The sequence below is a fragment of the Lepidochelys kempii genome, chromosome 1, assembly GCF_965140285.1.
Source record: "Lepidochelys kempii isolate rLepKem1 chromosome 1, rLepKem1.hap1, whole genome shotgun sequence".
In the NCBI taxonomy this organism is placed as follows: Eukaryota; Metazoa; Chordata; order Testudines; family Cheloniidae; genus Lepidochelys; species Lepidochelys kempii.
In genome coordinates this window covers 266,772,117-266,791,201 of record NC_136380.1, presented here as the reverse complement: position 1 = coordinate 266,791,201, position 19,085 = coordinate 266,772,117, and the positions used below count along the sequence as shown (strand labels likewise).

Sequence of the window (19,085 nt, the reverse complement as noted above, 5' to 3'; positions counted from 1 at the left end):
TGACCACAGAATGGGAAGCTGTAATTACCTCTAAATGAACTCTAACAGAGTCTGGCCATGTCTACACTACCACTTAATCAATATAACTTACGTAGCTCAGAGGTGTGAAAAAGCCACCCCACTGAGAGACAAGTTACAGCAACCTAAGCACTGTGCACATCTTTGCTATGTCGGTGGGAGAGGCTCTCCTGACAACATAGCTTCTGCGTCTAGTGAAGGTGGAGTAATTATACCAAAGGAGAGCTCTCTCCTGTCAGCACAGAGTGTCTTCACCAGGCACATGTAAGTAGTGCAGCTGCACCGATGGAGTGCTTCTAGTATAGACTAGCCCTTTGGGTGATGACCCAAGCCCCCTCTTGAACAAAATTTCCAACACTTCCTACTGAGGCAGCGGCAAAGAGGTCTAATTCTGGAAGACCCCAGATAAGGGCAGGAGCACCCCCAGAACTTTTTCACATGATACACACAATGCATAGTACCTATGGGGGTCCAGCCCAAATTTCTTCTCCAACCAAACTCGCGTCTGGAGCAAAGAAACAAAATGGAGTCACCCACCGAGACCCATCATTGGGCCTTTGGCAAAAGCCCCTTGTGTCTGTTCCTCCAGTGCTGCCTGACATTCTTCTCCTGGCCAGCTACCACTTGTGGGCACTCTTCAGCTCCCCATACTTGTAACAAGTCTAGAGGCTGTAGCTGAGTGAGTCCTGTGAGCAGAGCAGAGTGCCTGTCTTTAGGAAGTCTTACAATTGTCCCTGTGATCGGTGGAGACCCCTTGAGTTCCCACCAGACCACAGTTTGGATTGCTTCCCTTCTCTGACACTCACAGAGTCCTTCCCTTGCTTGGGGTATACAAGAGTAAAGCTAGACAAAATAAAGGTCTTTCCCCCTTCCCCAAGGATGAGGGGATCAAAGCAAAGAAAGGAAAAAGGAAAAAAAAGAGTGCTCAGTCTCTTGGGCAGTTTCTCATTCACCTTTTGGGGCCCAGCTTGTTGGCAGGCTTTTTATTGTCCTGATCAGGGTTAGAGTCCATCCTGAAACACCCCTCCTCCTTTTGGTAGCTACAGATACCACTGAGGGAAAAAACTTCCAGCGCCAGTGCATGTGATGAGCACACACACCTACAATGGAATGGACATGAGCAATCACTCAAAGAAGAACCAGCAGTCTCTGAGTCTTCCCCTAGTTGTCACCCCTTTCTGTGACAGGTTTTCCTTTTTTTAAGGCCAAGTAAGCCCTGCAGGTGTGCCTGGTTAGTGCTGCCTGGACCCAGAAGAGCTCATTGGCTTCCTTCTTTGAAGAGCTTGTTAGCTTCCTCCTCAATAGGTGAAGGCATGCCAGCTCACCTATCCCACTCCTCAAGTTGTAAGGACAATCTTGAGGCAGGTCACCTCCGTCTACTATTTCCCGCAGAAAAAAAATTGACTCTAATGTGGTCCTGTCTCACCTGGTGTTTCACCCTGATGCCGTTGGACTGTAGCATAAGACACCACCACATTATATGCAGGTTCAGATCTTTCATAGTATGGAGCCAGCATAGAGGAACATGATCAATGATCAAGGAGAAGGGACTGCCTAGCAGGAAATACCTGAGGGAATCCATGGCCCACTTAATCGCTAATGCCTCCTTTTCTCTAAGTATAGGATCACTCCTCTGTTCCTCCACAAACCTTCTACCCTAAAAGTTGATTACCTCTTCCTTTCTTACTTCCCTACAGGGTTTATGACCTTGTTGCTTGTGATGTGCCCTCCTTCGGGTCTTCCAACTTTCCAAGGTTTACCAGGCTTTGGGGTTCGTTCTGCAATGACCAATCTGGACTCCTGTTCACTCGGTGGGCCTGTTTGTTAATGACTTGCCAAAAATGCCCAATCCCAGCCTATGATTATAGGGTAGGCCAATTTCTCAGCCAGAGCTACGGTTATAACCTTGGTATGTGTCCCCGCGGTCAGTTGTAAACATTGGTTGCGGTAAGCTTTCACATTGCCATGTATACACTATAGATGAATCAAACCTTTATGAGTACCATCATCCCATACTAAGGAGGCTTGGTGCACTGACCACTGTCTGACTACAGGTGGAGTCCAAGAGTCCTTGAACTCCCTTCCTCTGGACCATCACTGGCACCATCAACTTGGGGAGAATCCTTTTCAATAGGTGGGTTTCTGCAGTCCAGTCCTGGATGTATTCACATTCCATAAGATGGCATCTGTCTTGATGTACTCTGCCTGCCCCCAGGATTAGCAAGTTACTGGGCTGGCATTGACAGAATCTTTCCTAACTTGGGGTGAACTCGGCCATGGAGTAGTGGCCAGCCCCCCATTCTGCAGGTCCTATTTCAGTTGCTTGAAATAACTGGTTGTTTTACTGGTGGTCTCATGTCCGAGCCCAACCAACTTGCCCCCTGGATTTCCCATGGTCTAGTGGTCAGTCTAACCATCTTGGAGGACTTCCCTGGGGGTGGATCCCTTAGAGTATATGTTACTGACTGGACGTTGCCCTCCCAGGTCTCTCTCGGGTCCGACCTGTGTGATGTCAAGGCCCTGTGGAATTCTGCCACTAGCAACCCTTCAGCCTCAAGAAAGTCTCCATTAACCACACTGGATCTTTGAAGGTCCCTGGTTGGTGGTGTAATACCCACTCCTGGTAACTTAGGCAATCCTTAAAACCTTGGGATCCAGGCATAACCCAAGCAAGGAAAATAATTTCCTTCAAAAGAAGAAGGAGAAACCCCTCAGCAAGTTAGAGGGGGTGACTTCAAAAAAGGGGAGGCATGGGAGGGAGATGGAAGTTGTCTTGGAAAAAATCCCCGCAAACAGTAACAAAAAATAAAACTAAGGAGGCTAATATATAATTACTAAATTATAGGAAAAAACTAGCTCTAAAAGCAAACTTGTAAAGAAGTGCACAATGAAAGTTGCTCCATCTGAGGCTGAAGCTATTGAGAAGGAACTGAGGGCAGTTCGTCTGACACTGCCTTATATACACTTGATATGGGGCATGAGGCTAGCTAGGGTACAGGTGCAGACCAAATGGGCACTGCCTAAGTTCCCTCTAAGCTGCACGGCTGAGCAGCTACTTATTAAGCATCACGCAGGTGCTCAGGGCTGCGGTGGGGAGAGATGCCTCCCCGCAAGCCCCAGAACTGCCACGCCCTGCCCTCTCCCCCAGCCCTGACTCAGCTCAGCCCCAAACCTGCTGCGGCTGGGGGACAGGCGCCCCTACCTTGGCCCCAACTCAGCTAAGCCTGGACCTGCTGCAGCTGGGGGAGAGGTGCTTCTCCCCCCGAGCCCAGGTGCTGCTGTGGGAACAGAGAGCTAAGGGGAGTCCTTTCTCCCCACCATAGCCCCAGAGAGCCCCAGTGCACTCCAAACCCCTATTCTCCAGTTCCACCCCAGAGCCTGCACCTCCAGCTGGAGCCCTCACCCCCGCCACACCCCAACCCTTTGCCCCACCCCTGAACCCCTCATCCCTGGCCCCACCCCAGAGCCTGCAACCCGCCCCACCCCCCAACTCTCTGCCCTAGTCCTGAGTACCTCATCCACGGCCTCACCCCAGAGCCCACACCCCGAGCCGGAGCCCTCTCCCTCCCCCTCTGCCCCCCCACACCCCAACCTTCTGCCCCAGGCTTGAGCCCCATCCCACCACATGAATTTAGTTATGTGCACCAATATGGAGGTGATGTGTCACACATCACCTCCATATTGGTGCACATAACAAAATTCATTCCACACATGGGAAAAATTAGAGGGAACACTGGGGACTGCTACCAAAATTCTCTGATCAAAGTCACATGGGGTACATGAACACCTGAAATGGAACCCATAGGGACAATACTCAAAGAAGAAGTCAGTGTTATGCTACATGCTATAAATTTACCCAGAGAAATATGGCCGTAAATATTGGGCACATGGCACTTACTTGTGTCCATTTAAAGCTGCATGGTGTAAAGCAGTGTAACCCGAACTGTCTGTGCAGTTTATATTTGGGCCTCGCCAGATGCTGCAAATAAAACACAATTGTAAAATTACTGTTCGTAATGGCAAACCAAAATGTTTGAAGATAGGCAAAATTATAATACGAATGTAAAGATCCTGCAATGTAAGTGGCTAATTTATCGGGCACAAATTATCTAGAAATGCCTTGTATGTGGAAAGTGACATATTGATGATAAAGTCATTTATAAAAATCATTTTGCGTATGTTTATCTTATAACAATCTTGAACTTCATGTAGGGCAATTCTTAACGATTAATGACTATTTTGTAATTTCAGTCAGATCTCTTCTTCCAGCAATAAGGTTCTGTTACTTGGAATTCTCTACTGAATATGTTGAGATACATTGTGATTACATATACACCAGTTTTTCACCAGTATAACTTTGTTGACTTCAGTTCAATTACTCCTATTTTATATTAGTGTGAAATTAGTTGTTGTCAATAACCTCCTTTAAAGAGATACTGTCAATTTAAAAATCACATTCTGCCCATTATATGTACTTCTTGTTTTGACAAATAACTGCTCAGATTATATAACTGAAAGATCGGTGAAAAATATTTTCTCTATTTATTAAGCATGCTAACATTATGCATTTGACAGTAATTTTTGTATCATCAGCTTCATTATTTGTCCTTTACAATCAGTTACCCTGTTGATTACCTCGGTTATTCACAAAACAACATGGCAAAAAAAAAGACGGTTATTCACCTTCTTGTAACTGTTGTTCTTCGAGAGGTGTTGTTCACGTCCATTCCAATTAGGTGTGCACGCACTGCATGCACGGTCATCAGAAACTTTTTCCCTTAGCAGCTCCCGTCGGGTCAGTCAGGAAGCCCCCTCGAGTGGCGCCCTTGTAGCGCTCAATATATGACCCTGCCGACCTAACCCCCCTTTGGTTCCTTCTTGCCAGATACTCCGACAGAGGGGAAGAAAGGTGGGTATTGGAATGGACGTGAACAACACCTCTCGAAGAACAACAGTTACAAGAAGGTGAGTAACCGTTTTTTCTTCTTCGAGTGATTGTTCATATCGATTCCAATTAGGTGACTCCCACGGGGGTGGGATCGAAGTTAAGGAATCACTGACTGGAGCACTGCTCTACTGGGAGCTGCATCATCTCTAGCATGCTGTGTGATGGCATAGTGGGTAGCAAAGGTATGCACCAAGGACCAGGTCGCTGCTCTGCAGATCTCTTGGATGGGTATCTGGGCCAGGAAAGCGGTGGAAGAGGCCTGAGCCCTTGTCGAGTGGGCCATTATAGCCAGGGCTGAAACCTTGGCAAGGTCATAGCAGGAATGGATACAATCCATAATCCAGGAAGAGATGCACTGTGAGGACACTAGAAGCCCCTTCATCCAGTCCACCACTGCAACAAACAGCTGATTTGACTTTGTGCACTCAGTGTAGAATGCTAATGCCCTGCGCACATCTAAAGAGTGAAACTTCTGCTCCTGTGCATTTGCATAAGGCTTGGGGAAGAAAATGGGTAGAAAAATGTCTTGGCGGAGGTGGAATTGGGATACTACCTTGGGGAGAAAAGCTAGGTGCGGCCTGAGTTGTACCTGTCCTTTTGGAAGACTGTGTACGGGGAGGTTGGAGGTTAATGCTTTTGGCTCCAATACCCTCCTGGCCGATGTGATTGCCACCAGAAAGACTACCTTCCACAAGAGATACAGACAGGAACATGTAGCAAGCAGCTCAAATGGGGCTCCAATATCACCTACCTAGGACCAGATTGAGGTCCCAAGTCGGTACCGGTGGGCAAAACTGAGGGTATAAGCATTCCAGGCCCTTAAGGAAATGGCCCACCATAGGACTGGTCAAGACTGAACAGCCCAACTCTCCAGGGTGGAATGCTGAGATGGCCACAGGGTGCACCTGGATAGACGATCCGGTCAGGCCTTGCCACTTCAGGTGTAGGAGGTAGTCCAGGATGAACAATATAGATGCCTGGAGTGGAGATACTTGACTGAGATTACAACAGCATGAAAACCGTTTCCATTTGGCCAGGTAGGTGGCCCTGGTGGAAGGTTTCCTGCTACCAAGGAGCATCTCCCTCACCGATTCCGTGCACTGGAGCTCCCTTGCATTTAACCATGCTTCCATGCCGTGAGGTGCAGGGACTGGAGGTCTGGGTAAAGCAGGTGGCCGTGGTCCTGTCTAATCAGATCGGGAAGGAGTGGCAGCGCAATTGTGGTGCTGCCTGACATGTCCAGAAGTGTGGTATACCAATGTTGGCGCGGCCACGCTGGAGCAAGCAGAATTACCTCTGCCTTGTCCCTGCGGATCTTGAGGAGAACCTTGAGGAGGAACCTTGAGGAGGATTCTTGAGGAGAACCTTGTGGACGAGTGGTATCCAAGCCACCACGGATGGTAAGAAGGAACCAAAGGGGGGTCAGGTTGGCAGGGTCATATATTGAGCACTATGAGGGTGCCACTCCAGGGGGCTCCCTGGCTGACCCGACGGGAGCTGCTCAGGGAAAAAGTATCCGACAACCATGCACGCGGCGCGCGCACACCTAATTGGAATCGACGTGAAGAAGAACCTTTTTTTTAAAGTAGGAAAATATGATTGTAAAACTACAAAAATCAATGCAGCACCTGAAAGTATTTTCAATTCATTTTTAATTGATTAAATTTCAAAATATGTCCCTTTAAATTGTGGAAGCATTTAGTACTATATTACTTTATCTAATATGGACTTTTAAGAAATTAATGTTTTAACTTTCAGTGCATGGAATTATGAGAATTAAGCAGCTGTCCTGATTCATACCGAGTATGAACATAATTTTCAGCCTTCACAGACAAACAATATTCTTCCTTTACTTCCTTAGGGAATTATGTGCTGTGTTTTCAAAGAAAATGGTCTGAAGCAATTCAGTTAAAAAAACAAATTCTGCTTTTACTATAGTTTGCTATGACCAAAGTCACCAGACATGGCTGTAGAAATGGCCAGATGTGTCTAATAGATTTTTTAAAAATACTCTTATATTAAGGTCTGTATTTGTTCTCTAGAGATTACCTATTTCCATATTTCAATCTTTTTTCACTACTTGTGCCTGAATGATTAGTTAGTTCAGAATTATAAATAATTGTATTTTTCCAAGAAGAATATTATAGCCATTCTATATAAATAGCACCGTACATTATGGACAGTTTGATTCTATGAAGTGCTAAATACCTCACCTCCCACTGAAATCAATAGAAATTGAGGACACTCAGCCCCTTGCAGGTTCAGACTTCAAATGTCTTCTTGGAAGTTATTACGAAGCAAAATCTATTTCTTGGTGTCTTTCAAGAATTATAAAGCTGTATTTCAATTTTCCTATGTTCTAACATTATACATACAAAGCACTATGTCTATACTTTTTTACCCAGAGATTCTCACTGTGTGTCCAATAATAGGAACTCCAGCCACTTTGAAAATGTTACTCAATATGTCATGAGAGCAACTTGCAGCTGTAAGAGTCACCTTTATCTCTGGACCCTTCAATTAAAAAGTTAATTTCAGCTTCCTGAAGAAGGAAGAATTGAAAGGCATTTTGGCATATTAAAAAATTGACAAAAGAAACATTATTAGATGCTAATTCCTTTCTTCTAAAGATGACATATCCACTAATTTGTCACTGATGGTTGTACTTAGGCTGAGCCTCTAGACAAATCAAAGAACAAAAATTGTTTCCATTCAATAGAAAAAAGAGGGAGTATCTCTAATTCAATGCTATGTAGAAAAAAACCAGACCAAAAATTGTTTTCATCTCAACATATTTGATTCCTTATTTTTAAGGTGTCAATTCAATAAATAGTTGTTCATGGGATACTAACTTTTCCTCTTTTTTGCTTTATTAATTTCTCTAAGAGTTATCTTGCATTGCTTATTACTTTGCTTTAGAGACAACTGATGAATGATGGAATCATTTAGAAACAAATTCTTGCCATTTAATTTCTCTTCTGTGAAATCAACACATTTATTAGGCCAAATATACCCTTAAAGGGGGGGGGGGAGGGAGTGATGAGTAAATGTATTTTACAGCTATTAATATAGTACTTAATATTTTACTGTTTTAGTTTTTCTTACGCAACACTGAAAGAATGTATTCAAAATACAGCTGAATCTAAAATTATTATTAAGGCCTTTATTCTGAAAACACTTAAACATGTCCTTAGATTTAAGTATATGTGTATTTTAAGTACATGAAATCCATAACTATTGTACAAACTATGTACTTAAAATACAAAACTATTGAAGTCAATAGGATTAGTCATATGCTTAAAGTAAAGCACATGCTTGTTTGTAGGATCAGGGCGTATATTGTTAAGCTCAGACTGTGTACCGAGGGCCATAGCTAAAGTTTTCAAAAGTAGAGTTGACCAGAGGACAATAATTCCATTTTGCCATGATTTCGAGGTTTCATATTATGTTTTTGTGCTGGATTGGAATCAAAACAAAACCTTTCAAACATTTTTGTGAAATTAAATTGTATCAAAAAGTCTGGTTTTGGATTGAAAAGGTCAGGTTCTCAAGTCAGGTTTCAGACCATCTCTTGCTCTCTCTCTCTCTCCAAGTGCCTTCAGAGCTGGGAGACCAGAGAACAGCAGCTGCTGATTGGGTACCCAACTCTGAAGGCAGCGCCGCTGCCAGCAGCAGCGGAGAAGTAAGGGTGGCATGGTATGGATTGCTACCCTTACATCTGTGGTGCTGCTAGTGGCGGCACTGCCTTCAGAGTTGGGTGCCCAGACAGCGACCACCGTTCCCTACTCTGCCTTCAGAGCTGGGTGGCAGTATATGTACTTATGTGGCGGGAGTGGGGTGGGTATGTAAACGACTACAGACACAAAGAAGGGGGACACGATCAAATAAGTTTGAGAACCACTATACTAGACTATGTGGAGAGACTCTTTCTTTAAATACATTTTCAGCAATGTAGATGTCAGAGATGATAACCTCGCTCTGAGACTTTTGGGCTGTTTAAGAAAACAATTAGGGAGGAATTAGGGAGGTGGCTTGGACCTCTCTCTCTCTCTCCCCCCGCCTCCTCCCGTTCCTTCCCCCTGCAGAAAACAGGACCTCTCTGCCCCAGTCCCCTCCTCTTTCACTTCCCCTGCCCCTGGAGAAACCAGGATTTCTACCTGCTCCTCTCCCCTCCCCTCCCTGTATGTTGCCAAGGAGGGGGAGTCTGTGCGCCCTCCCGCATTGTGCCCCTGACCCCCACCCCTAAAAAGAGAGAAGGGGAGGATCGGCCCTGGGAAAGCCTCTCTCCTACGCCACCAAGGGACCTTAATTACTTTGACTAGTTTTGGGCCTTGGCCACTTTCCTGGGATGATCCTACTCCTTTTCTCTCTCATCTCTCATGTTTTCACTCTCCTCCTCTACCACTGCCTCCTCCTGCCCCTCAGGTTTCTCCTCCCCTGCAGACTGCACAGTGAGGGTCTGACAGGAAGCAAGCCGTGGCAATTGTCAGTGTGGCTTGGGGTGCTGGTTTCACTAGCCACAGGATGCATGTTGTGCTCTAACTGCCCCTTGTGGACCTTGGAGGCATACTTGAGGTACTTAGAGGATGTTAACATAGTCCAGCAAGGTCCACATAGGGCAGTGATTGAGCAATACCAGGGATTATGGAAAATTAGAGACAGCTGGCATCTCTGAAATATACATTTTCTCTTCTTCCCCTGTGCTATCAGGATCACTTCTGAGAAAAAAGGAAAATGGTTACAACTTGTTCATTCCAAATGCTATTATTTATTGATTTATTGATTTATCTTTGGTCTTCTAAAAAGTAATATTGAAAATAATGCAGCAGTTTCAAGCCTGTTGACCTTCATGTTTCCCATAGGATTTTTGACTAGTTGCGGAAGGCATGAAATATTTGGGAGAAACTCCTACTTGTCCTGCCTCATGGGTGGAAGGCTCTTTAAGGACAAGATGTTAAAAATCCTTGGGGTCTTTGTCTTGACTAACATTCTAATGAGATTTTAGACTCCTCTACGTCTACAGCAGTTTGCTGCTAACACAATGCACACTTTGAACTAAGAGAGGAACATCCTCTGACAAAGGAGAGGTTAAGACCGAGAGACTAGAATTGCTGGGCAGTAGCACTGGTGTTTGAGAACCTTCCCTTGCTCAGATAGACATGCTACAGTGGCTGTACAACTATGTCATATTTGGGCCACTTTTCTCCCTTAATACTGATGTACTGCTACAGGATTAAAGCCATTTGTATTGTCTACTAGCATGATGGTGGCATGAGATATTAGACCTCTCTTCTGCACTGCCACATCCGGCCCGTGGGACCCTCCTGCCTGGCCCCTGAGCTCCTGGCCCGGGAGGCTAGGACCTGGGCCCTCCCCTGCTGTTTCCCCTCCCCCGCAGCCTCAGCTCACTGCACCACCAGCACAATGCTCTGGGCTGCGGGGCGGCAGAGCCGCTGCCTGACCCGGTGCTCTGTGCTGCACAGTGGTGGCTGGCTCCAGCCAAGCAGTACAGCTGCCTGTCCTGCTGCTCTGGGCAGTGCGGCTGAAGCGCCGCTAGCCACTGGTGCTCCAGGCAGCGCAGTAAGGGGGCAGGGAGCAAGGGGGGTTGGATAGAGGACAGGGGAATTTGGGGTGGTGGTCAGGGGGCGGAGGTGTGGATAGGGGTCAGGATGGTCAGAGGGTGGGGAACGGGGGGGGGGTGAATGGGGGCAGGGGTCCTGGGGGTCAGTCAGGAAGGAGAGGGGGGTTGGATGGGGCAGCAGGGGGCAGTCAGGAGCAGGGTTCCGGGGGCAGTCAGGGAGAAGGGGTGGTTGGGTGGGGCAGGGGTCCCGGGGAGACAGTCAGGAATGAGAGAAGAGGTTGGATGGGCTGGCAGGGGGCAATCAGGGGACAGGGAGGGGTGGATGGGGCAGGGGTCCTGGGGGTGGGGCATCAGAGGGCAAGAAGTGGGGGGGGGTTGGATAGAGGATGGGGGCTGGGCCACGCCTGGCTGTCTGGGGAGGCATAACCTCCCCTAACTGGCCCTCCATACAATTTTGTGTGGCCCTCAGGTCAAAAACTTTGCCTGCCCCTGGGCTAGATTGATTTGCTTTGCTGCTGAGAAAAGCCAGTGAAAGGAGTGGTCAAATGGCAGGCTGCACTGACAAACTCACAGACCCAAACTTTATGGAAGTGGTGGGATACAGAAGGTCTACTAGCACAGGTAGGCTAGTGTGATGGGCTAGACTACTTTTGCTACACTCCTATGCAAAGCCTATGGAAGATGTGATAACATAGTGGGTTGGGCTGAGCCACACTGTTGGAGGGTGCCAGAAAGAATGTAGTCTACTGACACAGGCCAGCTGCCGCTATTGGTCAGACCACTCTGCTATGTTGCTGAAGGAAGCCCAAGGGAAGTGTGGTGACATGACAGGCTGGTTTAAGCTGTACTGCATGGACACTGACATTCATGGACACTGAGGGAGGCAGAATTAGTGCAGATTCAGCACAGGGGATCCTCAGTTTGCCCTAAAAGGAAAGTCGAAAGGCTCCAATTACTGGAAATCTAATTCATTTGAGGTTTCCAGCAGTTTGTGAGCGGAAATTCTCACACTCTAAAGCTCTCTGTTGTGTCTAGTAGTTAGTTTAAAGCAGCTCTCAGAGTTAGAGTATATGGTGCAGGAGTGCAGTGCTGCAGCAGTCCCACAGAGGAAGTCCTATTTCAAAGAAGGAAGGGGAGGAGCATAAATTGCCTTCCTTGTGAGATTAGCAAGTTTAACCCATGAGTAGTGACAAGACCAGTGGATACCTATATATGAGATGCATTTAATAGTTTATGTCTTATGGAAGACAACTCTTTGTCTCTAAAGGGAATGTGAAACAAATCAAGTTACCATTCAGTCTCCAGGAAAGAATATTCCTTAACAGAAAAATGAGTCTTTAAGTGATTTTGTATTTAATACCACTCGAACTTGCTATTCCAAATTTCTTCTGTGCATTTAGCAAACAGAAACTTTTCACAGGGTTTTATAAACATTAGTAAAGTCTGGGAAATCTTGCTGTTAGCTAATGTAAGAGTGAGTTTTATGAAATTTATTGAGCCTGTCCTAATACTTTTAAAAATATAATGAAATTGTAGTTTTATTTTATGAAGCAAATTTCCTTTTTGAAGACTTTCCTTTTTTCAAGGAAGTAAAGCTTAAATTGATGCTGAATAAAAACTATGTAATTGAATCCAACAATTAATTTCTTCTATTAACTATTTCCTGAAGAGAAGCACAAAGGAACTTAATTGTGTTTCTTGTGCTGCTTCAACTGCATTGGTAGAAACATGAAGACTTTTGGTGGCATTTACTCTCAGTGTAGACAAAATTGACCTTTTTAAGCAGATGGAAAATATTAACCAAAAAAACTTTTTTAAAGTCTGAATAAGTTAAATTAAAATGAACAGCAACAACAAAACCCATCAATGTAGCATTTATAGAATGTTAAAATTGCAAGAAAAACATTTGAGATAGGAAATTCCAAAAGTTAAAGCTGATTTTACAATGTTAACTGAGCCATATCACAAATCCTGAACATATTAATACACCAGAAAATCTTCATTGTGAAGTAAGTATTGCTACACATGCAACATACCTAACACAAAAGCAAGGAAATTAGACGTTAAACCACCTAACACTACATAGCCTATACTCCTCCACACACAGGCCTGCACCTTGCCATACTCCTGAGGGCATTCTATGCCAAAAAATTAAAAATTCTGCACCAAAAAATTATAAATTCTGTTCACAGTATTTTAAAATTCTGCAAAATTCATTTCTCAAATAAATGTGGAGACTCTAGCATGGCATTGAGGAGCACAGACCACTGGCTGTATAGAGGTGGGAGATCATTGTGCAGCTCCCCCCAGTGACACGGACTCAGAGGTGAGCCTGCATACAAACCTGACACACCACAAGGACTGGGCCTGCCCCAGAAACACCCCATGGGGGGCCCTGCCCCTCCATGCCAGGTGCACCAGGTGTGGGCATGCAGGCTCAGCAAGGCAGGATCCAAGTGTGGAGGGACTTTGTGAGTGGGGATTCAGGTCTGGGTTGAGAGGGTTCTGTATGGGGCAATCTGGGTGCGGGCAGCTCAGTGGGCGATCTGGATGCGGGGGGGATCTGGATGCACAAGGGCTTGTTGTGGAGTTCTGCGTGCAATGGTAATGGGACTCTGCAGGGGGGTCCAGGTGAAGGTGGTTGGGACTCAGTGGGTGGGTATGGGTGTGGGGGGATAGAGCTTGGCAGGGGGGTCTTGGTGTTGGGAGCTCAGTGGGGGACTCCAGATGTTGGGGACTGGGGCTTAGTGGGGTAGGGATCCAGGTGCAGCGGGTTGGGGCTTCTTAGGGTTGGGATCCAGGTGCAGGTGGCTCGGTGGGGTGATCCAGGTACAGGGGGAGTGGGGCTTGTCAGGAGGAGTTCTGGGTGCAGGGGGAGTGAGGCTCAGCAGAAGGGTCTGGGTATGAGGGGGTTTGGATGCATGGGGGTTGGGTGTATAGGGAAGCAGCTCCCTGTACAGTGATCTCTCCCCCTGCAGCTGAGGAGTGATGGACGCAGGAAGCGCACGGGAGCAGTTTGCAGAGCTTCCTACAGCCAGGGGCAGAAATCTGGGGGTGGGTCTGACACAGCCCTGGATGCCATGCAGCCAGGGGAAGAGGAAGTCTCATCCTCCCCAGCCCAGATGGGAATAGCAGCTGAGCCCAGCACAGGATAGGAGGCACCAGCCAGGTCTTCCCCAGTCCAGCCCCTTGGCCCACAGTGATTTACATCTCTGCCAGCTGTCCTGGGCACCCAAAACATACTGCTGGGGAGGGTCATATGACCGCTCTTGTGTCTTCCCTTTTCTTCCCCATCAGAAAGTCATTTTTCTTCAGGGAAGCAAAGAAATCTGCAGGGGACACAAATTCTGTACATGCGCAGTGGTGTAGAATTCTCCCAAGAGTAATTACCATTACCACAACCTACCATACAGTACAGACCATATATCACAGCTTGAATTTGTCCCCCTCAACTTTCCCCTCTACAGAAACCCCTTAACCATACTAACTTCGCCCAACTCTAGTAGTTGTATGTGCTTTGGGTAGTAATTCGGTGTGACGGGAGTGGGTAGTTTGGTGAACACAATGATGAGAGGCTGGCATTCCTAGGGGGACAGTTATGGTTGTGGTGTATAGTACTGCAAATTTTAGCTACTATCTGTACAAAGGGCAACATTTTCCTCTTAAACTATGAGGTGCCTTGGGAGGACTGGATGGCTGAGCAGAGAGTTCCTGTGAAGAACAAAATGACTAAATGTTGTTGAGGGGGAATTATTCTGTTTATATTATTACATTGTATTGTCATTTCAACAGGGCCAAATGTAAAGTCAGACATCTAGAAACAAAGAATGCAGGACATACTTTCAGGATGGGAGACTATTTTGGGAAGCAGTATCTCTGAAAAAGACTTGTGGGTCATGGTGGATAATCATCAGCTGAACATGTGCTCTCAGTGTGATGCAGTAGCCAAAAAGTCTAATGTGATCCTTGGATGTATAAACATGGGTATATTGAGTAGGAGTACAGAGGTTATATTACCTCTATATTTGGCACCAGTACACCTGCTATTGGAAAACGCTGTCCATTTCTGGTGTCCACACTTCAAGAAGGATGTTGAAAAACTGATGAAGGTTCAGAGAAGTGTCTTGAGAATGATTAAAGGACTGGAAAACATGCCTTAATGTTAAAGATCCAAGGAGCTCAATCTATGTAGCTTATCAAAAAGAAAGCTAAGTGGTGACTTGATCATAATCTATAAATTCCTACATGAGGAACAGAAATTTGATAATAGAGAGCTCTTCAATCGGGCAGACAAGAACTAACTGCTGAACGTTGAAGCTAGACAAATTTAGACTACAATAAAATAAAGTGCAAAATGTTAACAGTGAGGGTAATTAAATATTGGAACAACTTACCAAATGTTCTGGTAGATTCTTAATTACTGGAAATTTTTAAGTTATGATTGGATGTTTTTTCTAAAAGATATGCTCTCATTCAAATGGGAATTAATTCAGAGAAGCCTGTGCTTTCCAGCAGGCAGACTAGATTACCATAATGGTCTCTTCTGGTTTTATAATCTATGAACCTACACCATAATACAAAAAAAAGCAGTGTACACTTCCCCGTAGTGTGCAGGGGATCATGACAACAATGAGATCATAATATGTCCTCTCTCATGTTAGCTGGACCTCACAGCTAGCATTCAAGAGAGATCTAGGTCCACATAAGGCCCTATGCTTGGACAGGTACACTTACAGGGAAAGAGGTAGTATTAAAATGTGGACAGTAAATGAATTCTCAGAGATAAGTGATAAAATAATGAAAGTGCCCACGTCCTTCAATGTCATGACAGTTTTCAAGTTGGCATTCTCAACTCTGGCACTAATCTAATCTTCACAATGTCCAAATATTTCAGAGACTGTCATTTGGTACGAGTAGAATGGAACTGGATTTCAAGCTGTGTCTTTCACCATGTTTCATTCTCAGTTGACTGCTAAAGCTTTTACAGTTTCACTGAAAGATGTTGTGTCGCCTTGAAAATCATGATCACAACCAGTCCTGTGTGTTTCACATGGGTATGTTGATGTTTGCAGCATTTTACTGACCCATGACTTACACTCTTACTAACTCACTATTCTCACCAAGTTGCTCACTTCCTTTATGAGTTACAGCAGAATCAAATTCAATGTACTTCCAACTATGAATACATTGTATAGGTCATACTGGAGATAAAAGTATGAAAGAAATTGTTTAGCCCACAGTGAATAGCAGTTTTTTCATTGCTTTTATTTGTTATTTAGAGACAGTCACTTCATTCACCCTTGTGGAAAGGACCCAAACAAGGACCTATGCACCACTTTATTAATTATTTTTTACAGTAAAGCCTATGAGTCTCCACTGAGCTAGGCACTGTACAAACATAGAATTATAGATAGTCCATGCCCCCAAATATTTACAATCTGAATAGACTACACAAAAGGTAAGAGAAAAGGATATAAAGAGATATGCAGAATTACAGAGTAAAGGTTTGCACAAATCATGTTAGTTCCATGTTGTTGGGGTTTTTTTAGGGGAGGCAGGAAGCTTGACAGCAGGTTGTTTTATTTTGTAATTCTTTTGGCTGGGGTTTTGTTAGGAGGAAATTAGGTAAACAGAAAGACAAAGGAAGGGAGAGGAAACCTAGAATACAGAAGTTGTAAGTGGACTAACGCAGAAGAGAAGAGAGATGGAAGGAAGGAAAGAGGGGAGCATGGAGGGCGGGTGGAGTGAGGCTGAGGTGAAAAGCCTGTGAGATAGCTGGAGCAAACAGGCAATCAGCACAGGAATAAGAATGCTATAGAACGCTATAGAAAGCAGTCCAGTGACATCATCAGTAGCCAGTGGTCCCTGCTGAGATTGCTCACTAGATTGCTCTTGCTCTTAAGTTTCACTGATCCCTGGGTCTAGCTCCTCCCTGGAATTACTTTCTTCTCTGAACCCACATGGCTAGGAAGAGGAAGGTGGCACTTCAGGTGTCAATGCCCCTGGAGTGGATGGGGAAAGGAGGTCACACCTGCACATTACTGGGTCTGAGCTTATTATGTGGCAGGGATGGCTCTGGTTGTGCCTCATGTGTCCTTAACCCCTACTACTGTAGTATCTGCTGAGGCTGCTCCTTGAGTTCTAGTTAAGACCTTAAATGGAGGGGCAAAAGACATATAGATTTCTTTTATTGCTAAGATTATGACTCATATTTTCATATGTGCATGTTCACTTTTGCATACACCTGATATGCAGACCCAAGTTAGGGTCACATGAGTGAGGAGTTATGTGCCTGCAAAAATTCCTGATTTGCCCATGTTAATTTGGTCACACAGGTTGGGCACACACAAAAATGTGCACACACTTTTGAAGAGCACTTTTGAAAATATGGATCTTTCTGCACGTTATACACACCATCAAATTGTTAAAATGCAAAACCATAATTTTGTCTCATTGTGAACAAATGCCCACTAGCTCCCATCCCTCTTTTATTTAATACATAGTTACCACATGGTCCACAATTAGGGTGACCATATTTCCCTGTGCTGAATACAGGACACCTAGTAAAATTACTCATATTCAAGCGAGTTCAATGGCAATCAATCAGAACTATGCAGCACAAATGTTCAAATTAACATCAAGTTGACTGAGCCCCCATTAAAAAGAAAGACTGCACAGTTGGATTCTTTTTATTTACCTTCTTATCTTTTATCAAGCATTCTTAAAACTACAGTACCCACCTGGGGAAGTGAGGAAGCAGATTGACCAAGCGAGATGGGTACCCAGAAGTCACCTACTGCAGGACAGGCCCAACAAGGAAAATAACAGAACACCACTGGCCATCACCTACAGCCCCCAGCTAAAACCTCTCTAGCACATCATCAATGATCTACAACCTATCCTGTAAAACGATCCCCCACTCTTACAGACCTTGGGAGACAGGCCAGTCCTCACTTACAGACAGCCCCTAAACCTGAAGCAAATACTCACCAGCAACTACACACCACACCACAGAAACACTAACCCAGGAACCAATCCCTGTAACAAACCCTGCTACCTACTCTGTTCCCATATCTACTCTAGCAACACCATCAGAGGACCCAACCACATGAGCCACACCATCAGGGGCTCATTCACCTGCACATCTTCCTAATGTGATATATGCCATCGTGTGCCAGCAATGCCCCTCTGCCATGTACATTGGCCAAACCGGACAGTCTCTATGTAAAAGAATAAATGGACAAAAATCAGACACCAGGAATGGTAACATACAAAAGCCAGTAGGAGAACACTTCAATCTCCCTGGACATTCTATAACAGATTTAAAAGTAGCCATACTTCAACAAAAAAACTTCAGAAACAGACTTCAAAGAGAAACTGCAGAGCTACAATTTATTTGCAAATTTAACACCATTAATTTGGGGTGGAATAGGGACTGGGAGTCGCTGGCTCACTACAAAAGCAATTTTCCCTCTCTTGATATTGACATCTCATCATCAATTATTGGGAGTGGACCACATCCACCCTGATTCCATTGGCCCTGTCAACATTGGTTCTCCACTTGTAAGGTAACTCCCTTCTCTTCATGTGTCAGTATACTTATGCCTGCATCTGTAATTTTCACTCTATGCATCTGAAGGAGTGGGGTTTTTACCCATGAAAGCTTATGCCCAAATAAATCTGCTAGTCTTTAAGGTGCCACCAGACTTCTCATTGTTTTTCTTATCTTTAAGGCTTTAGAGTTCACACAGGGCAGGTGACACACACAACCCTATCCCACACACACACAAGGGGAGAGGTGACACACACTCACTCTCATACATCTCTCTCATACAGGAGTTTGACCAACCAACCAACCCGACCTGACCCAGTGCTCTCCGCTCTCCATGCCTGGCTGGGCCCCCGAGACAGAACCGCCTGTCCTGGAACCTGGCACTGTGTCTTCCCGAGGCAACATATGGGGGCATGCAGAGTCACATTCCCCCACAGATTTCTGCCAGGGTTCACACCAGAATGTGGCCAGCAACAGCCTTGCAGCACTGTGTGGGAGGGAAGGGACGGGAGCTGCTCCAGTCGCAGGGGAGAAGGAGTGGGGCAAGGGGGCCCCTGTCTTGGCAGAGCTCACTTCTTCTTCTATCCCCCTATGCCCACCCATGGCTGGAAGCAGCTTGTTCCTTCCTGCCTGCACAGTGTCAAAAGGCAACTAACACCTCCAGACTACTACTGGCCACCAACATAAGCCAGTCACCTCCTGTCACCTCTGGCTACAGTGCAGGCAGGAAGGGGTTAAGCTCTAAGGGTGCACTGTGCACCAGGGCCCAGGGAACCTGACTTCAGGGGCGTCAGCAAACTTTCCAGAGAGGTGGCTCAGTAGGGGAGGGTGCCTAGGGGACGGAGCAGCCCCACGTTCCCTGGGGGCAGGACCTGGGGTGGGGGAGTGAAGAGGGTGCTAAGCCCTTGCCCCAGGGGCTGCTGTGGAGCTGCAGGTTTGGGGCGTGAACAGGCTGGAAATTGCTACCCCTGCCACCACCACCACCA

General features: G+C 45.7%; 1 protein-coding gene across 9 annotated transcripts in view; it reads right to left on the bottom strand.

The window, feature by feature from the left end:
* ANKS1B (ankyrin repeat and sterile alpha motif domain containing 1B) overlaps positions 1 to 19,085 on the bottom strand; it is a 747,009-nt gene that overhangs the window by 641,896 nt on the left and 86,028 nt on the right. For all 9 annotated transcript variants that reach the window (XM_073327424.2, XM_073327427.2, XM_073327426.2 and 6 more), the window contains exon 2: positions 3,917 to 3,997. In XM_073327424.2, the coding sequence (XP_073183525.1) occupies positions 3,917 to 3,997 (81 nt within the window). The remainder of the gene's footprint in view (positions 1 to 3,916; positions 3,998 to 19,085) is intronic.